The 26,162-nt window shown below is 34.0% G+C and overlaps 2 protein-coding genes across 2 annotated transcripts; both read right to left on the bottom strand.

The window, feature by feature from the left end:
• LOC18587420 (adenine/guanine permease AZG1) lies at positions 1,905-4,297 on the bottom strand. The gene has a single exon (XM_007011184.2). It carries the CDS (start codon positions 3,920-3,922, stop codon positions 2,192-2,194), a length of 1,731 nt encoding a protein of 576 aa, XP_007011246.1. The 5' UTR covers positions 3,923-4,297; the 3' UTR covers positions 1,905-2,191.
• LOC18587418 lies at positions 18,306-19,178 on the bottom strand. The gene has a single exon (XM_018128928.1). The coding sequence runs from the start codon at positions 19,176-19,178 to the stop codon at positions 18,306-18,308; it is 873 nt and encodes a 290-aa protein (XP_017984417.1).

The raw sequence follows: 26,162 nt of genomic DNA, 5'->3' as shown, positions 1-26,162 counted from the left end.
TTTAACCATACCCTTTTTTTTTTTGTTTATTAACATTTTAGTTTGACACCTCATCTAATCGCACTCAATTATCCTCAAGATTACCACTAATCTAATCTAATTTCGATTACAGCCAATATTAATATGAATCTTATCTAATGGCAACTAAAGTAAAGTTTTATAATATTTAATTTTTCAATTATTTATACATGAAAAGGAATCATATAAAAAAGAATCACTAAAAAAAACACATCGAGAAAAAAATTACTTAAAGATTAGGAAGCATAGATATTTAAAAAATTTAAAGATTATTAATGATTGATATTCAGACATTTGATTGAGTAATTACTGTATCATCTTCTGCTTAAAGGGTAAAACTGGAATTTCGTTTTTATGGTTTAAAAAAATTGGGAAAGGTCTCTATAATTGGGGTTAGTTAACCTAGAAAGAGTAGGTGGACCAGTTACAGCCGGCCAAGAAATATAAGGCAAGATGTTTACTTCTATGTCCTCATCGGTCCTCTCACCACATCACCCCCTCAATTTTTCATTTGAGAAGGCATTATTTAGAGGAAGAAAGCGACAAGCACAGATAAAGACCATAAACAAATAAAATTTACTTCCATGGGGTCTCCCTCCCATTTCATTCAATCAAAGAAGCTTTGCATTCACACCTAATTGGGACTTCACACTCAAATTGGGGACACTCACCCTACATACTTGGTGCCATCCACATGTTAAAAAGGGTGTGCATGTCCCAAGAATTGCTGCCCCAAAAAACCAATCTACCCTTTCATAAATACTCACAAAATTGGTAAGAAATTTGTATGCCATACGTTTTCATATTATTTTGAGGGGGGTAAAATTCCGCCGCCTTATAAATTTTACCTTTTTGTTTTTAAGATTCGAATTGGAGAATCTCAAACTATAACCGTTAAAACATCTTGAAATTCAATTTGATATTACATTCATGCAAAACTTGTGAAAAATATTGCTCTTTGTTTCGAATTTGGTAGATTCTTTATATTTTTGAAAAGAGTTGACCTATATGTTCAATACCCAATTTGATTTTATGGTGAGATTCACATGTTTAAGATATACATGGCTTATAAATAACTATGAATATAAAAAAGGGTACTATTTCATATAAAATTGAACCTTTAATCAGTCCAAAACTAAAAGCATATTTGCTTTTGATCAGCCTAAGATATTAATTTGTGATTGAGAGATGAGTTAGTTAACAAGTTGGGTGTGTGTGTGTGTGTGTGGAGGGGAGGATCAAACATCAAATTCTTTACACATAATATGTGTTGGGTTATCTCTAAATGTTGCTTTGTTTACTGTCCCACTTTTGATGCTTTTAAGGCAATAGTTATGACAGATTGGCTTGTTTCAAACACCATTGAACATGCAAAACAATCCCCTTATCTGCAAGTAAAAAAAATATTGGTCACAAATTGTTTAGAATCTTGCTTCATTGCTTGATTGCTTCAATCAATGCTTTGTCTCACCAAAAAATTATATATAGTTTTGCCAATAGTTTGAAAGTTAAAGGGAGATTCCAACTCAAACAAAAAAAAATTCTTCTTTACAACAAGAAATTGGAGTGACCAATTGGACAATGTCTAGCACCCAAATATTGAATTTCAAATTATTATAATAAGAAAAATTTGCAAAGAAGCAATGAAAATATCTATTAAAATGCCCAACAATTTCAGTTGTGGAAGTAAAGTGGTTGCCTACACCATCCATCCATGTCCCAATTTGCTTAAAGTTGAAATATCAATCACCATCTCTTTGACCAAATAGGGTTTTTGGACCCATGACTAGTCTATTTTAACAATGGAAAATAACAAAATAGAAATATGCCCTTTTATGCTTGTCTTTTTTTTCTTGAGAAGGATACAAGGAGAATATTAAAATTAGAAAAAAAAAATTGATAGAACTTTCATTCTAGAAAAGAAAATATGTGTACCGGAATATTTGACTCAATTACAAATGCATTATCTCTTGCCCGATCAAATACGTAAATGAGATATCAAACTAAATAATCAAATTCGCAAAAATATTTACTAATTATCTCTAATATGTGTGAAATGTGAATCCATTTCCTTTATCCTATTTCTTTTTTCTACGAGTCTACGGGTCTTCCAAGATAATTGTCTGAAAAAGACAAAAGAGAAGCCTCTTAAAGTGTTGTCTCCCATGGCGGCCTAAACACGATCAAGTTCAACTGCTTTTACACTTCCATCTTCCCTTGCTTGCTCGTGTGCCCCATTGACTCCAACACCACTCCTTTCTATAGCACCATGCTTGGCCAAGAAATCCGTCGCCCAATCCCAAATGTTTAACACAATGTAAGTTCCAATCCCACCAATTAAACCATAGGCTATTGAATAGGTCAAAGGCATCAAAATCAATGTCACAAAAGCAGGGATTGCCTGCCTCATGTCATCCCACTCAATTTCCACCACAGCTCTCATCATCAACACGCCCACCAGGATTAGCGGCGGTCCCACTGCCCAGGCCGGTATCGACGCCAAAAGTGGGGTGAAGAAAAACGCCAGGAAAAAGTATCCCGCCACTGTCAACGCCGTCAGCCCTGTTCGTCCGCCTTCTCGTATTCCCGTCGATGATTCAATGAATGCCGTCACCGGAGATGTTCCGAGCAATGATCCGACGACGATTGACATGGCATCGGACATGAAAGCAAAGTATTGGCCCTCGAAATCACCATTTTCGTCCGTAAAACCGGCGAATCTAGCCATTGAATATAACGTACCAGTTGTGTCTAATATGTCAACATATAAGAACGTGACCAAAGCCTCCCAAAAGTAACCTTTACCTATAGTTTTAAAACTCAATGCCCCAGCTGTACTTTCAATTAAATGGATATCAACAACCTTTTTAAAATACTCATGGGCTGCATCACCGGCAACAGTGTCGGGAAAAGCCGTAACTTTGGTGTGACGAAACCATGAGACGGCGGTTACAAATACTATACCATAAATCATAGCACCTTTTATATTTTTCACCAAGCAATAAGCTATAATCACAAAACCTACAATTCCAAGCCATAATGTGGGACTCTCCATTCTGTCACGTAAACAAAAAATGTCACCTGATACAGTACCTCCAGGCAATAAACTAACGGTTCCGTTAGCTGTCGTTAAAACCGGGGCAACCGAAGTCCGAGACCAACTCGGGCAGCCTCCAAGAGTCACAAGGGTCGACGGGTTATACCCAACTAACCCGATCCCTTGGTTATTTTGCAACCCGATAAAAGCGAGGAAAAGCCCGATACCCGCGGAGGAACTGATCCGAACCGGTTTAGGAACCAACTTAGCTAACTTGGCCCGGAACCCGACAGCTGAGATGAACAGAAAAATTAACCCTTCTATAAAAACTGCTGCTAAAGCACTCTTATAAGGGACATTACCCGACCCATGATACCCGACCACGGTATAGGCAAAATACGCATTTGTCCCCATACCCGGTGCCAAAGCCAGGGGTAAATTCGCGAAAGCACCCATAATTACGCAGCCAATAAGAGAAGAAGCGACGGTCGCCACTATGAGATCTTTACGTACTTTCTCCAAACACGAAGCGTAACCCGGGTTGACCGGGTCGAATTTACACGACACGTCGGGCTGGACCACTCGTTGAGTTGACCCTGTGCAGTTGGATAACGGAACGGAAGGGTCAGAACACAGAGGGACGCAATCCGAGACGCTGCAGGGACCTCCGGAGTCGGCGAGGATGGAAGCGTTGACGGCTAAGATGTAGGCCATGGTCAGGAACGTGGCGGTGCCAGCCCGCAACTCGGTCGTGAAAGTCGAGTTCCGTTCGGATAGCTTGAAGCGTTTCCCGACCCGGCTATTGGCCACGGCTGAGTTGAGCCGAGTTAGGAAGTTTTTGGGTGGTGGGTGAGGCTCCATGACCATGGAAAATCAAAAGAAAAACGCTTGGTTAAAGAAAAGGGTTTGCTTCTATATAAACATTGAACAAACCAAGATGAAAAAAACTCTGGGTTTTTATGGGAGTGGGGTAATTTCGATGGCAGAAGATGATTAGTGGAGGGAAGGGGAAAGATTCTATAGAGAGAAGGCGAGAAGAAGGGATCTTTTTATATATGGGAAAGTATCTGAAAGCAGATGATGATGATGATGATTCTTCCTGATTTTTAAGTGTGAACCCACGACAGGTTCATCCACACTTGCTTAATATTTTTTCTTTCTTTCTTTCCATATAAATTAAAGCAAAAATCTTTGGCAATGAAGGAAAAAACCTCATAACCATGGCGACTAACCCACGTAGACTCATTTATGCGTAGACTCAGACTAAATAAAAAAGGTAAGGAAAGGACAAGTGTACCCCATGATATTTAATAGAGTAAGGATAATATTTCCATTCGCAGTTCTCTTGGTTTAACATAAAAGTCCATGATTAACATGTTTGGCTTTGCTTTCTTTCTTTGTTTTAATGACATAATTGTAATTTTCTTTTGTCGATTTCGAGTTTTTGATTGGTCTAATTCAAAGGAACCTTTTGATTTATCGACAAAAGTATTAGTATATTTTAAAGTTTATATGTGAAAACGTGACAGAATAAATGGAAACACGACTAGAAATAAAAGAAAAAAAAAAAGAGTCTATCAGGTAATAATGAGAATTAAAGTTGGAATTGGGAAAAGGTTCGAAATGTGCACAGCACTAGTGGGCTACTATTGCAACTTGACGAACATGTTGCCAATTTTGAAAGGAAATATGGACAAACATATTACAACTTCTCAGAGTTGACTTTCTTCTCAGAAACTCTCCATTTTCCCCCATTAAATACCACCTTCTTAATACCCTTTTTTTTTTCCAAAGTGCCAATAGCAATGGACTATGACCTGTTTCACACCTTGATTTTGGGGTCCCACTCTTTGATTTCTGCTCATTAATCCGCAATTTCATGCTCATTACATCAGGTTTGAATTTGAGAATGGGAGGCCATTTAGTGTCAAAATGTATTAATTATATTTTCCCCCATCATCTTAGGATCTGATAAATTTCAGATTATTCCCACACCCTTTTGCTTTGCACCTAGTTCCAAGCCATTAGTCAGTAAACCTAGCTGTCACAGTTGGTTGATGAACCTGGTTTGGTTTTGGGGGTCAACAAGACTTACCCAAATTTCCATATTCCATTTCCATGCACATGGCTTCTCTTTCTTCTTTTCCAACCAAATGGTTAGACTGACTTTTTTGTTTTTTACCTTGTTTCCAAGGGAAAGGAGGAGGAGGAAGATCATCCGCATTATCATTTGGAGATGACTTGTGCAGGCCGCCGGCCAGGGGCCCTGGTTATCATAGATATGTAAGACAATTAAATCTTTTTGCAGCATGGAGGGTGGCAACTTCACGAGACCAATGCCTTCATTGGCCGGACATTGTACTTTCTTTGTATTGAATGCTTCATCTACTTCACCAAGAGCATGATCGCAACTGAAATCAATTGCCTTGAATGTAAGGGTAATGCCTATTTTTGATTGCCATTTCAAGAACAATTGGATCATGCACGAACGATACAAAGATAATAAATAATGTATTCATAGATATTTATTTCTTATGAATCATTGACTGTTCATATTTAAGATATTTTGGACACTCATGAGTTGTTACTTTCTTATTAAATCTTAATTAGACAAAGATGGGGCCAAAAGTTTGGCATGCCTGCACTAATTGGAATATGAACTTAATTGATAACAACTCTTTATTTCTTCCTATTAAATATGAGATTTTAGGTTAAAATTAAGATCTTACTTTTTCTAGCTCTTGAAATCTCAAAGCATGATTCAGTGTGGAATTATATGGACTTTGATGTTGAGACTTTCTTTTGTATGATTATGACAAGCACAAAAGAAATAAAATCTAGTTTGTGAGATATGGTATATATAAAGCAGTAATTGTCTCTCATGGGGGCCAAAAAGAAGTTTGCACAAAAACCTTACCATCTAAGGAAGTTTTTGATTTCTTTAAAGCCAAAAAGATTGCAATGTACATGAATATCGACATATAGTTTAATCTTTACTTCTCTCAACCATTTGTCTCATAATCTATTGAATATCCTTGACAAAAGGCAATGTTAATGGGGTGAATTAAAGGGTTAGATATCTCTATAACATGACCAATTTTGGACCCCCCACACATCTTGTCTAGTTGTACAGTCATGAAAATACTTCTAAGTGCTTTAATTGACAATATTTTAATGCACAAATTAGGTGGGCAAACATTAGTTTATGAAACATTTTCTTATTCCTTAATCATATGGTCTCATTGAGTCCCTACTAGCTATAGACAAAATGATAAAAAAAAAAGTATAATTTTTTTTGCAGTTCATATGATGGCAAAATTAGAAGAAACCAATTAGAAAAATGTGATTTATGGACCCACAACTCTTCCAAATTGTGGTACTTTGAATGGCTCTGAAGCAGTGAATGGCCTTTTAGCTTCTCTTGCATTATGAGTTTCCAAGGTCAGGACAAAGCTCTTGCCTTTGGTTAGTGAAAGGTGATGTGAGTGAAAAGTACAACTAGCCTTCAAATCAAGTTCCTTCTTATTATCAATTACTAATTGGTTGCTTTGGGACTCAAAACATCTTGATATATTTGTGGTACATAAATTTCATAAGATAAATATTTATAATTTTAAAAATATTATATTTACGAGATAATATTTTATATTTAAATGATAATATATATATATATATATATATATATATATATATTATACATCGATGATGTATCATATATAAACTTTTTTAAAAAAAGTTAAATATTTAGTCCAATAGAATAATTTACACATATTATCATTTATTTATTTTTAATTATATACAATCACAACTTAAATAAAATTTTATTATCCCCATAAAAGCTCTCTATAACTTGTGTGATTCTCTCTATCACCAAGTAAAAGAGAATAGAAAAAGGAGTGTAAAGAGTATTATCCTTATCCCAACCTAGTATCTTTCACCCCCTTTTTTTTTCCCCGAGTGTTGACACATATCATGTGAATTTTACCCCACTTTTAGGTCTCCCTTTTGTTTTCCCCTTTGTTAAAGCTACCCTGTGAAGGGACACTGTACTTAAAACCTGTCATTGGACTGGTGGGCTTGTGCACAACTTATAGTTAAAAAAAGAAGAAGGTGGCAGACAATGAAAATTTTTTTAACAGCCTAGACAATGATTGGAACAGAAAAAATCTCCAAGAATCTTGATGAGCGTTACATAAAACCCAAATATCTTATCTTGTATTAGACTTGAAATTGACTGTGGATAAAGAATTAAGTTCACATTAGATGAGAAACGATATCATATTACTGAAAGTGTTAAGAATTCCTTTTCGAGTTATCTTATATATCGAGATTGAAAAAAGTCATAATTCAAAGTGATTTGACACTCCTAATGATAGAATATATATAAATAAGTGAATCACAGGGATACATATAGTTATTGAAATAGGGAACTAGTAGATTCCAAAGCCTCTACCACACAAGGCTAGGGCTTTCTTTGGGTATAAGAGGTGGACGTGGCTAATTTGAACATGAAGACCTATGGAATCTGTTGATAGGGTGTCAAGGCATCAACTGGATATTTTGGAATCTAGGAATCAATTAGTAGGAAGCTAAGGCCAAACACCATATTGTGTCGCTCACATATCATCCATGGCAGAATGTCCCCACACTAGACATGGTTCTGTTTCCTTCAGGCCAAGTGGGCACCCTTCTTGATTTGTGCTTGAGAGGAAAAAAAGTGAAAACCAAATCATTTAACAGAGGTGGCAATTATATCCTTTTGCTAGATCTAGTTGGATTTGGTTCGAGTTAATTTAAGTTTGAATTCAAATTTGAGTTATTTTGAGTTTGAATTTATTTTAAATTAATTGAATTGAAATTATTGATTTTTTTTATTAAATCAAAATCGAAGTCGAATTCAAATCAAATAGTTTTTTCGAGTTTAGGGTACATCTAATGGTTAACTTCTTGGTCAAATAACATTAAGACAAATTATGGATAAAATTGGAATAAAAAATCAATTTGAGAATGGGAAAATGGGTATCTATTGAAAGGATTGTTTGGAATGGTAGTTAAAGGCTTGCAAACTTATTAAAGCAAAGAGATGAGATAAGATGGAAGGAAGGGGAGGAGGATGTCAAATCAGATTTGGAAGTGAATGATGCTTTGGCAAGTGGAAACCTCATCTGAGGGCTTGGATGGAGGCCAAATTCTTTTGTTTAAAGGTGACATCTCCTTTCAATTCATTTGTCTTCATTGTCATGGGAATGAGACAGTGGGCGGGAAGAACAATTTTTATATCTTTGGGTATTTCACCTTTTCTAATTTGTACATTATTTGGACATGTGGGCTCGTCATTGCTTTGCAAACATATTTTTTCAACTTGGCATTAATCTTCATATGAATCATTCCCAATGCCACGCTTTGCCACCATGGTACATCATTCAATAAGGAATATGTAGTGCAAATGGCATATGAAATTAAATTTCATTTCTTGAGAGAGCTCCAAACATTCTCTTTCAAAATTAGGTATGTTTTTTTTCTAATTTTTCCATTATTTTATTTACTTTTTTTTGCCCATTAATCTAGATGCACACTTTTTCTTTTCTCCTTTTATCAATTTCCACGAAGTTGTTGATGCCTTGACCTTTTTTTCCTATTCTAGAAACCCGAAGTAATGTATACGGTTACATTAATTATTTATATTTTTCTTTCATTTTTCGTAATTGCTAAAATATTAAAGGAAAATATGATTGTGACAAGTGATAGGGAAAATTTTATATAGTCAATAATAAGCTCATACTGAACTTTGGTATCAAGAGTCTTGTGTAGAATGGATATTGGATGGAGAGAGGAATACGACGTTCTACCATCTTTCTACGGTAGTTCATAGTAATAGGAATCAGGTGGCTGGTTTGATGATTGATGGTGAATGGGTGACGAACAATGATATTCTTAAACAACAAGCAGTTTCTTTCTATGCAGCCATCTTTGGCTGGTGTGATACAACTCTTTTGGTTGGTAGTTTTGCTCGTTGGCGGCCTATGATGAGTCTAGATGATCACGCTGTTCTGCTGCGACCCTTTGAGATGGAAGAGATTAAGGTAGCACTGTTCACTATGAAGGGGCTAAAAGCTCCTCGACTTGACGGTATTCAACCTTTCTTCTTTCAGAGAGCCTAGGAAACAGTCAAAAATCATATTTTAGTATTTGCTAATCAAGTGCTGAATGATAGATTTTTTCCTTTAGAATTCCCGAAGGCCTTTATTATTTTAATCCCAAAAAAGGACAATCCGATGAATATGATGGGGTTTTGGCCTATAAGTCTGTTGAATCCTACTTATAAAATCTTGACTAAACTGCTTGTGAATAGATTACGTCCGCTCTTGCAGGAGATGGTCAGGCCTTTTCAGAGTAGCTTATTGCCAGGTAGGAACAGTAGTGATAATACTGTAATTTACACTTTTTAGATTAAAAATTTTCACCAAATTGGGTTCTTATAGACCTTGAGTATTAATGGTTCATAATAACATAACTTGATTAACATAAATAGCTCTTTTATTTCTTTTCCTCCTTACCCTTCATTTAAAATATGGGCTTTTGGTTAACAGTTTTCCATATATTTTCTTGTTTCCATAAAGTAGAAATATACATAAAAAAATAAATGCTAGTGGTTTAATCTTTATTATCAAATTCATAAACTTGGTGGTTCTTTTTTGCATTGATTATTTAAAAATGAGATATAAATAATAGCAGTTCATGATAATAGAATTTTCACATAGATTCATACATATATATATATATATATATATATTTATGGGAGATATATGCTTTTAAATCGTGCAAAGAGACATAAAAGAGGAGTAAAACTTGTTTATAATAACACATGTAAACCTTGATGAATGCTAATGATGATAATTTTATTTCTTTACTTTTATATCACATTTATTTGTCAATCAATTTGTATCAAAACGCAAGTAGGTAAGATTTTTAATTCTGAAAAATATAAAACATATACAGAGGGCTAATTAAGTAAAAAAGGTTCAAATTTAAAAACAGCTGTAAAATCTAGTAAAGATAAAATTTGGTTTGGCCTTGTTCTATTTTGAACTTAATAAGAGAGAAGAAAAAAGAGAAAAAGAAGGGAAGAAAACCAGAGAGAGAGAGGAACGGCTGAGAGAGAAAGTTAAAGGAGAAAATAATAATAAAAAAAGAATTTATATGCCCAGGAGCTGAACGGCGTCGTTTGGAGCAGTTACACAGACACCAAACCCTCTGTTTTGAGCCCAGCCTTGTGGGCTTTAAGGGGCATATATGATGCAAGCAAGCTTGGGCCCTCCTCAGACCTGCAATTTGGGCTAATCCTAGCATAGTAAGGTAAAATTTTTTTCCTCTTGGTTTGCAAGTTTATTTTAATTGGCTTTGGGTCTAGTCCATCATATTTAATTAAAATATATTTTAGTTTAATTTAACTCATTTTAGAAAGAGTTTATATATATAATTTATTTTTGTCCATTTTGGTGTTAGAAAATCAAAATAAACAAAATCAACCAAATAATAATAATAATAATAATAAGTGAATGAGAAGGATAGGAAAAAAAGGGGAGAAATATTTATATTATAAATATATTTAGGTACTCAAAAAATAATAAAAAATATACATGATGTAAATATAATTACTATAAAAAATGAAATTGTTATTTTAAGTGATCTAATGACAGAATTTCACTTAAAAAGGGCAAAGGGTTGTCTTTTTTGAGTGGATTTCTTAAATGTAGAGTTTAAGATGAATTTTCATCGAAACGTCGGGATAAATCCGAACTCTATACTCCAATACCCATTAAGTTAAATAATCATTGTTAAAATATAATAAATAAAAAAATACATGATGTAAACATAATTATTATAAAAAATGAAATGATTATTTTAAGTGATCTAATAATAGAATTTCACTTAAAAAAGGGCAAAGAGTTGTCTCTTTCGGGTGGATTTCTTAGATGTGGAGTTCGAGACGGATTTTCACCGAAGCGTCGGGATAAATCCGAACTCTATAGTCTAATACCCATTAACTCAAATAATTATTGTTAAAAAATAATATACATTAAAAATAATAACAAATAATAATAAATATATGAACAAGGTAATAAATCACATTAAATTATTAAACATATTATTGCATGAATAACGAACCAGCTAAATTAAGAAACGCGTTCATGAAGATATCATCCTTCTATCATGTCATAACATGCCACGTTTATCTTATTAATGGAGCGGGAATTCGGATGATGAGATTTCCTTGAAAAGCTCGTAAAGACAAGTTCTTTCTAAGATATCTCTAGGTAAGAAAAATTTCGAGACTTCACCAAAGTGTTGGGATAGTCTACAAACGATTTTTCGATAAAAGATTACCGATCTCATCATTTAAAATTGAACAAATCATAACATCATTTTACGATTGCATCATATGCATTTATGAAACAGAATAAAAGACTCAATCAACTAATATAATAAAGGATTAATTAATAAGCAAGTTATAAGGAAACATAGGATTAAAATCAAGGGTAGGCCACAATAGGATAACTTAAGATTAAATGGTACCGTTCGTGGAACGGGCGCCACAGAGGTGTTAACCCTTCTCAGTGCATAATTGCATTCTCGAATCTATCTTTAAAAATCGTAGACTAGTTCTCGTTCTTTCGACGAACCTAAAATTAATTTAGGATTTTGTCGATTAGGACCAAGTTGATAGATGATCAATCGCACCTAGAAAAAACGATTGGTGGCAACTCCTAGTTATTTTGCTTTCACCCACGTCTAGCGGTCAAGTTTCCAGACCTGCACGTTACGACAAATCTAATCAGGAAGAGGAATTGGATGGAACTGGCTCTATGTACCAAATGTCCATCATCAAGCAACAAGTTAACAAGTTGATAGAGCTCTTGAATGAAAATGGTCTGACTAACAATGATAGTAAGAGCATTTCAACAAACACTCTGCAAACAAAGCATTAATTGGTAAATTCAATTTTTGCAAGTATTATTTTAGCCACTATTGTTTCAACACCATCAATAGTATGCCTCTTAAGTTTAGATATGTAAATACTATCATGATAAAACAAGATTCTTGGATTGTTGACTCAGGTGTAGCTAATCATATCTATTATTCTTTAAACAATTTCATCTCTACAAAACTAGTTACCAACTATTTTGTTCAATTACCTAATAATAGAAAAGCCGTTGTCACTCACATAGGAATGGTCAAATTAACTTCGTTACTAACCTTAAAAAATGTCCTATGTGTATCTAGGTTTAAGTTCAACCTCATATTTGCAAATCAGCTCACTAGCTCTAAGAAAACCTATGTTCTTTTCACTAGCATGTATTATATTGTTCAAGACATTCCCTTATGTATAGTGACTAAGGTTGCCAAAGCTTCTTCAGGCTTGATAAGAAAGATGAACAAAGCTTGTCCAAATATTGTTTTGATAAACTTTTCAAGTTATTTTTTTGTTTTCTCTATCAACGCCTGTAAATGAAATCTATCTTTTGGAAAAGCAAAGAAAGTCTCTTTTAATATATATACGTTTAACATTCATACTCTGTTTCTCTTTATCTTATTGGTGTGGTTGGAATTTAGTGAAAGTAATGACATGCAAATGAAATTTGCTAAACACTGGCTTATCCTTTTGGTTGATATTTTAGATAAATGGCTTTTATATTACTAAGCCTGAATTGTTCTACAATCAAATACATTTTTAGTGAAACACTACAAATATCATTTTTATCATATTTTAAGGTAGTATTTAGCCTATTTACAAAAGCTATTTATATATCATACCATTTTGATAATATTGTAGTACTAAACATAGATGGAACAAATGTAGCTGAAGATCTCAAATCATTGCTATGAGATCACTTTTTGTTATATGAGGTATACAATCCTGCAAATCAAAGTGTGCCTTGTTTTTTGGATTGCAACTTGCTCCTTGATGAATGCAAAATAATTTTTGTACATTTTATAACAAATGTTGTTCGAGCATATGTGTGATACCCCATCACACATTAGATATGAATGCAATTGTTAAGATTTACATAACAAATCCAAGTCCATCACTACTAGCAACTTGATCTTTAGCTTTTGAGGGTCACATGGTTTAAGCTTGAAAAGTTGTTGGACCAATGCTTGGACTTGGGTCGTTATAAATGGTATCAAAGCATGAGCCAACCCGATGTGGGCTTCCACATTGCGCTAGTGAAATCTTAGTCTTGTGAAATGGGCCTTAATCATGATTGTGATGTGATAAGTGGCCTTAATGAAGACATCAAATGTTTGAGTGAGTGGGATTATGATACCCCATTTCATGTCAGATATAAATATTATTGTTAAGACTTATATAACGAATTGAAGTTCATTATTACTAACAACTTTGAGGACCACGTGATTTAGGCTTGAAAAGTTGCTTGGCTAGTGCTTGGACTGTGGTTTAGGCTTAAAAAGTTGTTGAGTTAGTACTTGGATTTGGGTCATTAAAATATGTCAAATAATAATTGAAAGAATTATATAAATGACAAAATTCAAAATTGTTTGCATGGATTCACAATTTTTAACATCAAATGTTTATAAAATTTTCAAACCTCATTGTTTAACACAGGGGTTCTTTTAATTTATATTAAAGATAAGTGAACTTGAATGAATTACAAGGGTTTAAATTTATTAATTTGTTCCATATTTCTTTTGCAATTCAATTTTTTATCAAACTAATTATTAATTGGATCAACAAAAGTGGTTCTTTTATTCCTTTTCTTCCATAAACTTCATTTGAAATATGGGCTTTGATAAATAGTTTTCCCATTTATTTGCAAACCAATTTTTATCGAAACAAACACTATAACTCAATTAATTAAAGTTTATTTTATCTTATTTCATTTGTCACATTGAACTTTAAACACGAGTATTGAGTAATATTTTTACTTTTAAAAAATATAAATATATTCAAAAGACGAAAGTAAAAAATATTCAAACTTAAATCACATTACGTGGGAGAGATAGAATTTGATTTGATGTTGTTTTATTTTACGTAAGTGAAAATTTAAATTGAACTTATGGTTATTCAAAATAAACTTAGAATGCATTTGTTGTTTATAAAAAGAAAAGAACAAAATCTAATCAATGGCAGCAGTAAAGCAAAAACATGAAGCATTTTAAGAGGCACATAGTACTGGAGCTTAGCAGATAAAATGCATAGATGGAATCTTAGGATTGGAAACGACTAGGAACTCATGGAGGTTTGCAAATAGAGAAAATGCATTGGCTGCTTCCCACATGCCTACAAGAATGAATTGATCAAAATGGTGTCAACTCTTAATAAACCAAAAGAAGGTAAAAGAACTCGAGCTAAGGTACGAGATAATCAAGTTTCTTAAAACATTGGAATTTGAAAAGAAAATAACCATTATATTTCTATTGGCAGTGAGTCCATTTGGCTTAGTGAAATTCATCATCAATTCTTTCTTTTCATTGCTTCAATATTGATTTTTTGATTCCTAATTCTGATAGAAGAAATTTTGATACATTTTATATAGAAGTAGGAGGCTCAAATTCGATAAAGCCAAAGAATCTCCATTTTTACCAGGGTTAATACGAACACCATTAGGTTTGATAGTTCCAAACCTCTTGAAAGCCTCGTGAAGTTCTTAAACTTTCGTGTTTTTACATAAGTTTTTAACAAATATGGATGCCTCTTCCAAGGCATTGACTCTATTTAGATTATTCAAACCCTGAGAGACTAAAGTATTTGAATTTTCTACTACAAAAGAATAGGCAACATTATTCTGAACTGCATAACTTGTCTCAATGACTAGCATTGTAGGGTTATTCCAGTTAGCCTATTGATCAAACTCTAAGGAAAGGATCGTTGCGATCTCTTGATCTAGCATAAGCTCAAGTTTGGTTCGCAAAGGATCCGAGCTCTGATTAGCATGAATGTTCATGGTTTCTTCATCACTAACAAACATCAAAACATCATTAAACACAAAAAAACCTTCTTCTTGGGGAGCAAGAAAGAATAATTGTTTGAACATTTCGACCTTGTCATTCTCCAAAGTCATACAATCGATGACCAAAACAAGAACTTCACCGTCAAAAGAATCTTGGGAATAACAAGACAGAATGTCATACTTCTTGGCATTCGATGAGAGAAAATGATAATTTATGGCTCCCATGGTTGTCACATTTCTCGTAAACCCATCTTCTCCTAACCAGCTAATCTTGCTTCAATCCTTATTAAACCTGAAAATGAGCATCAAGATATCATGGGGGATGTGGTAATATTCCTCCACAAAGGCTTTAACCTCAACTGCTGTAGCCATCTTTGCAACTACATGAACAAAACAAAAAGCAAACAGAGTAGATGATATGAGAGATTTTGTTTTGTAAACAAGGTTTTACAAATTTAGATTCAAAATTTTCACCTTCTTGGGTTCTTATATATAGTGAGATGACATGACAACCTAATTGGAATGGGATGAATTCTCCCACGGTAGGGGAAAAAATGGAAGAAAATGGAATATTTTCAACAACTGGTCATTAATATAGCTAGAGTTGGTTTGTCTAATATCAATATTATTTGATCATACTTACTCTCTAAAGCTCTTTTTTATTTAAATTTATTATATAATTAAGATTATTTTATTTTTACTTATGATTTATAATAAAAAATCTTTTACTTAGATTTTTGCTTCTAAAAAGTATGAACATTTATAACAAAAAAAAAGGTAAAAAGCAATTCATACTCAAAGTACGTGAACTAGAATGGCAAGAAGGGATTTGATGCCATATTGGTAAATTTCCATAATAAATTGATTTTCCTTTTTTCACAATTCAATTTTAATCAATATAAAATCTTAACATGGTAATAGTAACGATTCATTTTATTTTATTATATTTCTTTTCCTTTATATAAGCGGTGAGTGATATTCATTATAACATAACTTTTTTATATGTTTTTACTTCCAAAAAGTACAATTTATATTACATAAAAGTGAACTTAAATGAATTATAAGGGTTAATGCGAAACTTATAAATTTGTTACATATATCCATTGCAATTCAAATTTTATCAGGCTAATATCTCAACTTGATCAACAAAAAATGGTTCTTTTATTTTTTTCCTCCATACCCTTATTTAAAATATGGGTTTTGGTTGTCAAGAGATACATAATAACTGGAGCATAGTAGATAAAATGCATAGATGGAATCTTAAGATTGGAAAAGAATAAGAATTCATCAAGGTTTACAAACAGAGAAAATGTGCTTTGGTAGTTTCTCACATGCCATGCCAATGCAACAATTTGGTGTCAACTCTTAATAAACCAAAACAAAATAAAAGAACTTAAGCTAAGGTATGACAAAAGCAAGTTTCTTACAACACTAGAATCTGAAAAGAAAATAACCATCATATATCTATTGTCCAAATACTGTCTTGATAAACTTCTTAAGTTTCCTTTTGTTTTTTCTGTCAATGCCTATAAAACAGGACATAAAACCTTTGGTTTTATGGTATTATAGATTAAGCCATGCTCTTTTGAAAAGAATTAATGTAATACATCAACAACATCTAGATGTTAAGTGTTCCAATGAATTACTCTACGAAATCTACCCTTTGGCCAAGCAAAAAAGGCTTCATTTTCCAATTCATACTCAAAGCTCCAAAATTGCCTTTGAATTGGTTCATGTTGACATATGGGGTCCATATGAGACTCCCACTTTATCTAGGCAACATTGCTTTCTCACCATTATGGATGATTTCACACATTTCACTTGGATATTTCTGATGGAAAACAAATAAGATGTTTTGACAATCATTCCTTTTTTAAAAGGTTTATTCAAAAACAGTTTAATCTCTATATCAAATGCTTAAGGTTAAAAAATGGCAAGGAATTTAAACTTACTGAATTATTTGCTAAAATTAATCAATTATCATGTATGGATACCCCTAATAGAATAGAGTTATTGAGAGAAAGCATCAATACATTCTGATGGTGGCAAAGGCCTTAATGCATCAGTCAAATGTTCCCATTCACTTCTAAAAAGATGCAGTACTCACTACAATAAATATTTTTAATAGAGTACCAACAAAAATCCTTCAAAATAACTCCCCATTTGAATTGTTATAGGCAAAACCTCCATCAGATGACCATTTTAAAGGCTTTGGGTGCCTATGCTTTGTGTTTACATTGATACAGTACAAAAAAAAGGTAGACAAAAAAAAAGTTAGTACATGCATTTTCATAAGGTACCTTAACAATATAACAGGGTGTAAGGTTTATGATCTTTGTGCACAAAAGATCCCAACATCCAGAATTGTTGATCTTTATAGCAAAGCATACAATCTCCTAGTTTCATTAAACACCTTATATGCATGTTGGTTATTTTGATGAATTTGACTCAAATTTCTCAAATTATCCTTATCAAGACCAAATTTTTGTTGAACTACACTCACCCGAACATATATCATCTTTTGAACTCCCTTCCACATCAACTACAAGTAATTCTTCTCACAACCCCTTTAACAATGATAGTATGCCTACTACTAGTGATATTAATAAACAAAAAACTAGCAATGTCATCGATATGGCCTTACCAACTAGAAAAGTTCAAGATCTAAACAAACTCCTAAGTACCTAGATGCCTATTATGTTGATTTACAATCTCACACAAACACTGTCACTTTATACCCTATTGCTAAATATTTGTCCTGTCATAATCTTTCTTGCACATAAGACATTCACCACCTTTTTATCACATATACATGAAAAATGCTCTTATCATCAAGTTGTCAACTATTCACATTGGAGAGTTGCCATGGCACTTGCATTGAAAGCATTAAAGGACAATGGTACATCAAGCATAATACATTTGCCCTCAAACTCCCATGCCAGTGGTTGCAAGTGGGTCTATAAAGCACATAGCAACTGGAGCTTAATAGATAAAATGCATAGATGGAATCTTAAGATTGGAAAAGAATAAGAATTCATGAAAATTTACAAACAGAGAAAATGCATTGGTTGCTTCCCACATACCTACAAGAATGAATTGATCAAAATGACATAATGCAGAAATTTGGTATTAACTCTTAATAAACCGAAAAAAGGTAAAAGAACTTGATCTAAGGTATGAGAGAATCAAATTACTTAGAACAATGGAATCTGAAAAGAAAATAATCATCATATTTCTACTGGCAGTGAATCCATTTAACAAAGTGAAATTCATCATCAGTTCTTTCTTTTCCTTTCTCCAATTTTGATTTTTCGATTCCTGATTTTGATAGAAGAAGCTTGGATTGCATTTTGTGCAGAAATAGGAGACTCGAATTCGATAAAGCCAAAGAATCTCCCTTCCTTTGCAGGTTTAACATAAATCCCATCAGGTTTGATTGTTCCAAACCTTTTGAAAGCCTCATGAAGTTCTTCAACTTTTGTGTTCTTACCCAAGTTCTTAATAAATATGGATGTCTCTTCCAAGGCATCAACTCTATTTAGATTATTCAAACCCTGAAAGGCTGAAGTATCTAAATTTTCTACCGTAGAAGAATAAGCAGCATTATTCTGGACTGCATAACAACTTGTCTCAATGATTGACATTTTAGGGTTATTCCAGTTAGCCTCTTGATTTGACTCTAAGGAAGGAACCATTGCGATCCCTTGATCCGAGATAAGCTCCAGATTGGTTCGTAAAGGATCTGAGGTTTGACCACCATGAATATTCATGGTTTCTTCATCACTGAAAAACATCAAAACATCATTAAACACAAAGAAATCTTCTTTTTGGGGAGCAAGAAAGAAAGATTGTTTGAACATCTTGGTTTTGTCATTCTTTAAAGTCATACAACCGATGACCAAAACAAGAACTCCACCGTCAAAAGAATCTTGGGAATAACAAGACAGAATGTCATACTTCTTGGCATCCAAGGAGAGAAAATGAAAATATATGGCTCCCATGGTTGTCACGTTTCTCATAACCCCATCTTCTCCTAACCAGCTAACCTTGCTTGAATCCTTATAAAACCTGAAAACGAGTATCAGGATATCACGAGGGATGCGATAATATTCCTCCACAAAGGCTTTAACCTTAGCTGCTGTAGCCATCTTTGCAACTACAAGAACAAAACAGAAAGTAGAGATAGTAGAAGATATGAGGGATTTTGCTTTGTAAACAAGGTTTTACAATTTGGGTTAAAAATTTTCACCTTCTTGGGTTCTTATATATAGTGAGATGATCACCTAACTGGAATGGGATGAATTCACCAATGGAAGGAGGGAAAATGGAAGAAAATGAAATTTTTTAAATAGTTGGTCATTAATATAGCTAGAGTTGATTTTTCTAATATCTATAAAATTTGATCATACTTACTCTCTAAAGCTTTTTATGATGTAAATTTATTATATAATTAAAATTATTTTATTTTTACTTATAATTTATAATGACAAATCTCTTACTTAGATTTTTGCTTCTAAAAGTATGAAAATACATAACAAAGAAAGGTAAAAAGCAATTCATACTCAAAATACATGAACTAGAATGGCAAGTAGGGATTTAATGCCATATTGGCAAATTTCATAATAAATTGATTTTCCTTTTCTCGCAATTCAATTTTTAGGAGTATAAAATCTTAACTTGGTAATAGTAACGGTTCGTTTTATTTAATTTCTTTTCCTCTATATAAGTGGTGATTAATGATTCATTATAAAGTAACTTTTTATATATTTTTACTTCCAAAAAATACAATTTATATCACATATAAGTGAACTTGAATGAATGATAAGGGTTTAATGCCAAACTTATAAATTTTATTATTAAATTTATTAATTTGTTTCATATTTCCTTTGCAATTCAATTTTTATCAAACTAATATCTCAACTTGATAAACAAAAAATGGTTCTGCTATTTCTTTTCCTCCATACCCTTATTTAAAGGATGGGTTTTGTTTTCAAGAGGCACATAGAAATTGGAGCTTAGCCAACAAAATGCATAGATGGAATCTTAAGATTGGAAAAGAATAGGAATCCACGGAGGTTTACAAACAGAGAAAATGTGCATTGGCAGCTTCCCACATGCCATGCCAATGCAGCAATTTGGTGTCAACTGTCAACTCTTAACAAACCAAAACAAAGTAAAGGAACTTGAGCTAAGGTATGACAGAATCAAGTTTCTTGGAACACAGGAATTTGGAAAGAAAATAACCATCATATTTTTATTGGCAGGAGTCCATTCGGCCTTGGTGAAATTCATCATCACTTGTTTTGTTAATTGCTTCAATTGTGACTCTCTTCTTCCCGATTTTGATAGAAGAAGCTTGGATAGCATTCTGTGCAGAAATGGGAGACTCGAATTCTATAAAGCCATAGCATTTCTTTATCCTGTCATTGTTAACAATACGAACCCCATCAGGTTTGATAATTCCAAACCTCTTGAAAGCCTCCTCAAGTTCTTCTACTTTTGAACTCATGCGCAAGTTCCCAACATATATGGATGTCTCTTCCAAGGCATTGTTCTGGACTGCAGAACTACTTGTCTCAGTGACTGGAATTGGAGGGTTATTGGTATTAGGCTCTTGCTTTGGGTCCAAGGAAGAAACCATTGTCATCTCTTGATCCGGTGCGGGTTCAAAATTGGTTCGCAAAGGATCTGAGGTCTCATCAGCATCAATTTTTGTGATTTCTTCATCTTTAAGAAACCTGAAAACATCATTCGATACAAAGTAACCCTTTTCCTGGGGAGCCAAGAAGAAGGACTGACTAAAATGCCTGATCTCGTCATCGTTCATAGTCATACGACCAACAACCTCAATAGAAATTCCAGTATCACAAGAACCTTGGACATTAGAAGATAGAAGGTCACACTCCTTGGCATCCAAACGGGGGGAAAAATGCTCATACATGCTTTCCATGACTGTCACATCGCTCATAACCCCATCCCGACTTTCCCAGCTAACCTTGCTTGAATCCTTGTAAAATCTGTGAACAAGATTCGGGCTTATAAGGAGGATGTCGTAATATTTGTCTAAAAAGCCCTCAGCCAAATCTTGAGGGGAGAATTTCTCACTGTTAGCCTTTTGCTTCGACTCCTCGGAAGGAACCGATGGGATCTCTTGAACCGGCACAGGCTCAAGATTGGTTGGCAAAGGATCCGAGGTCTCATCTGCATGATCTTTCACGGCTTCTGGATCCGAGGTCTCATCTGCATGATCTTTCACGGCTTCTGGTTCCGAGGTCTCATCTGCATGATCTTTCACGGCTTCTGGATCCGAGGTCTCATCTGCATGATCTTTCACGGCTTCTGGTTCCGAGGTCTCATCTGCATGATCTTTCACGGCTTCTGGTTCCGAGGTCTCATCTGCATGATCTTTCACGGCTTCTTCGTCACTAAAAAACCTGAAAACATCATTCAATACAAAGAAACTTTCTTCTTGGGGAGCAAGAAAGAAGGATTGAGTGAACATCTTGGTCTCGTCATTCTTCGAAGTCACACAACCCGTGACCACAACAAGAAGTCCACCCGCAAGAGAATCTTGGACATCACAAGACTGAATGAGATACTCCTGGGCATCCAAGGACGAAAGGAAATGATCATATATGCCTTCCATGGTTGTCACATCTCTCATAACCCCATCTTCTCCTGACCATTTAACACTGCTCGAATCGTTATAATACCTATCAATGAGACTCTGGTTATCTCGAGGTAAACAGTAATATTGCTTCACAAAGGCATCAGCCTCAACTGCTGTAACCATCTTTGCAACTGCAAGAACAGCAAAGAAAGCAAAGGAACAAGAGATATATTTTGTAAAGAAGGTTTTGCAAAGTCTTATTTAGATTAAATTTTCACCTCCTTGTGTATTTATAGTGAGATAATAACCCAATTGGAATGGGATGAATCTACCTATTAATAACTATCGGTTCTTACTTATGATTTATAATAAAAAAAATATTTTATATTGATTTTTACTTCTAAAAAGTATGAATATACATAAACAAAATGTTAGAAAAATATTCATACTAAAAATATGTGAACTTGGATGGCAAGTAGGGGTTTAATGCCATATTGGTAAATTTCATAATAAATTGATTTTTTTTCACAAATTCAATTTTTGTCAAAATAAAGTTTTAACTTAATTAATAGTAACGGTTCTTTTGATTTAATTTTCTATCCTCAATATCCATAGATCGTTTAAAAATATGTGAGTAACAATTCGTAATAATATAACTTTCTGTATATTATATTATTGCTTTTCAATACTAAATTCACTTTCCATTAAAAAAAAAGAAAAGACTAAATTCTCATGAGGCTGAACTTGTTTATGAACATAATTCTAAATAGAAAGCTATTAAAAAAAGAGAACTGATCAATTTCCAGGTTCATCATTGTGCCTGGTGAGATTATCTTCTCCATAGCCATTGCCAATGCTGGAGCCTGATGGAAGCTTGCTTTTCATCTCTTGGATATAAGCTTTTTGGTTGCCAATCGTGATGGAAGAAGCTTGGATGGCACTTTGTGCTGAACTGGCAGACTCGAACTCGATGAAGGCAAAGCATCTGTTGTGCATACTCGATCTAGTTTTAACCCCATTTGGTTTGATTGGTCCGAATTTCCTGAAAGCTCTGTGAAGTTCTTCAGCTTTTACACCGATGGCCAAGTTCCCGACAAAGACGGACTTTCCCTTATCTGTATCGACGTGCCTTCCGTTTTTCTTCCATCCCAAGCCAGGTTTCCTCACCGGGGGAGCCTTGAACGGAGCATTGTTCTCATTCAATGCATTCACAATAGTTAGAAAAGACTTCTTCGGAGCAGCAGCAGCAGCAGTAGCAGTAGCATCCTCAACTTCTCGAACAGATTCGTTAGGGGCAACAATATCAGCTGGCAAAGGATCTGGGTTTGGTTCAGCAGTCGAATCAACTCTTTTGATATAGGTCTTTAGCAATTCTTCCTCGTCAAGAAATCTCAAAACATCGGTCAAAATAAAATAACCCTTGGGTCTATTCATAGGGGCCAGGACAAATGATTGGATGAACTTTCTCTTGGTGTTGGTGTCATTGTCCATAGTCATGCAACCAATGACCACAACATGAACTCCGAGGCCTATAGACAATTGAGCATCAATAGAAAGAACGTCCCAGTCCTTGGAATTAGAGTAGGAGACAAAGTGATCAGCAATGGCTTCCAAGGTTGTGCAACGATTCATGGCCCCATTGGGTCCATGCCGACTCAATCTGCTTGAACCCTTGTAAAACTTGTGAGCTTGTTCCGGAGAATTGCAGAGGTGGAAGTAGTAGCTCTTCACCAAGGCTTTAGCAAATTCTTCCGGAGCGTTGTTCTCATTCAATGCATTCACAGCAGTTAGAGAAGCCTCTTTGGGAGGAGCTGCAGCTGCAGCAGCAGTAGCAGTAGCATCCTCCTGAACTTCTTCAACAGTCTCGTTAGGGGCAGTAATATCAGCTGGTAAAGTCTTGGGTGTTTCTTCCTCATCAAGAAATCTCAAAACATCGTTCAAAATAAAATAAGCCTTGGGTTTATTCATAGGGGCCAGGACGAATGATTGGATGAACTTCCTCTTGGTGTTGCTGTCATCATCCATGCAGCCAACGACCAAAACATGAACTCCAAGGCCTATAGATAATTGAGCATCAATACCTAAAACACATCCCTTACAATCAAAGTAAGAAACAACATGATCATCAATGGCTTCCAAGGTTGTCCACTGGTTCATGACCTCATCGGGTCCTCGCCTGCTGAACATGCTCGAGTCCCTATAGAATTTGTGAACATCTTTCCGAGCATTGCAGAGGTGGAAGTAGTAGCTCTTCACCAATGCTTTAGCAACTTCTTCTGGGGTCAATGCAACCATGCTTCAAGAAGGGGTGAAAGACAATAAAAGACAGAATCCAAGAATAAACACAGAAAACACAGAGATTTTTCCTTGGTTCCTATAGAAAATACAAGGTCTAACCAGTTATTGTTTATATATAGAAGATTTTTAGGTTTCCTAGTTTTATTCGGCTTCTACCTTTTAAGGGTTACTTGCAAGGAAGGGTTTCCTAGTTTTATTCTAGTATGGGTAATTTGAAGTTTCTCCAGCTATAAAGTTTATGGAAAAAAAATCTTATATAATATATATATATATATATATATATATATATATATTAATGAAAATNTAATTTTCATTAAGCATTAATAGAAGCTTATATACAATTCTTATATATAATATATATATATATATATATATATATATATATATTAATGAAAAATTGGTCATTAATAAAAAATTCGAGATTAATATGGATAAGGATAAGGAAATATATAATCAATTAGTCAGTTATGTATTAAGAAGGAAAGTTTGATGAATAGATGAAAATAAATAAATAGTCAATGTTTTAAATTAATAAAAATCAGCAGTCTTAAGGATAAAAAATAATTTTATAAATTTATAAAGATATATATATGTCTTTCATTATTTACATTTTTTTGAGTTCATGTTTTTATAGATAATAAAAAAAATACATGTATATATATTGATTGATATTGATTATAGATTATAAATAGATAGACAATCATGAAAGTTGCCTTTTTATGAGTTCAATTACACAATTTATAGTAAATTTTAAACCCAAATTCTTCTAAATGAAATATAAATTCATTTTTCTACCTGATTTGTGGTTTATTTATTTCTATTATGTTCTTGCAATCAATAAGCTATCTGTAGCTTTTACCCCTTGACAATAATAAAGCTTACTTTGATGTAAGACTCAAGTGAGTAATTAGGCTAAAAATCCAGTCCTTGGTAATGTTGTGTGTGACAGCAAGGAGAGTGATGTTAATTTAAATTTATTTTAATTGAGTATTTAATGGGTAGTACTTAGTATATTAACGTATGGATTAGAGCAGTAATTCAAAAAATTTAATCAAGTATTTATAAGTTTCGGATATTTTATAAAATAATATGGTTTGGATTAAAATATTTAAAAAATAACGGATATCTACTCGTTAACATTCATATAGAGGAGATATTGAAAAGGTAAGACCAACTCATAGTAGCATTAATTAAATTTGAATACATGAAAATAACAAAGTTATTATCAAATATCACAAGTAGCCTCTACAATGATATTACTCAAAAACACTAAATCTAAATACCTGACTCCAACCATTGGAATAATAATGGAATGGAAGACCTTTAGAACAAAAGAAATTATACAAAATTACTCTCGTTTTTCCCCCAATATTGTTGGATGAATTCAGCTAGCATATTGGCAATGTCTAATTTAATATTAATATATAAAGAAAATAAAGTTTTTCATGGTATCATTCACAACTTCTAAACTTACATTAAAGAAAGTCCTAAACTTTGAATTTGTTTCTCATGATTTTTAATCTTAAAACAAGATAACACAAATTTCAATGTTTCTAATGTTTAGCAGGTCCATTGCCCTTAGTGAAGTTCCTAGCGCCCCTGGAATTGTCCTGGCCATTGCCATTGATGAAACCTTGAGAAGTCTTGCGATTTCCAGAGTCATTGTTGCGTTTCTTCTCTTTGATTTTAAGTGTCCGGTTGCCAATTCTGATAGAAGAAGCTTCGACAGCACTTTGTGCAGAACTTGAAGTCTCGAATTGGATGAAAGCAAACCGTCTGTTATGCTGATCAGTTCTGATTTGAACCCCATTACCTTTAATGGCGCCGAACCTCTTGAAAGCTTCATAGAGATCTTCAGGTTTTGAATCCATGGCCAAGTTCCCAACAAATATAGATGTTTCCCTGACATTGTTCACGTTCCTGGTGTTTTTCTTGCCTTCCAAGCAACTTTTTCCGTTCAGATTCGACTCGCGAGGCGGTGTGCGGATGGATGTTTTCACCGGCGGTGCCTTGAAGGAAGCAGGGTTTTCACTGAGTGCATGCACCATGGAAAGGAAACTCTTCCTCGGCACAGCTTTGTTGGGGACATCGTTGGTTGAAACAGCAGCTGGGGCATCTCCGAGATGCATGGTTTTGGTCTCTTGCTCGTCAAGAAACCTGATAACATCATTCAATACGAAGAAACGATGATGATTGACATCTTCCATTGGAGCAAGGAGGAAGG

This window comes from Theobroma cacao, chromosome 10 (assembly GCF_000208745.1).
Source record: "Theobroma cacao cultivar B97-61/B2 chromosome 10, Criollo_cocoa_genome_V2, whole genome shotgun sequence".
Taxonomy (NCBI): domain Eukaryota; kingdom Viridiplantae; phylum Streptophyta; class Magnoliopsida; order Malvales; family Malvaceae; genus Theobroma; species Theobroma cacao.
The sequence above is the reverse complement of the archived record's forward strand: the minus strand, read 5'-3'. Positions and strand labels throughout refer to the sequence as shown.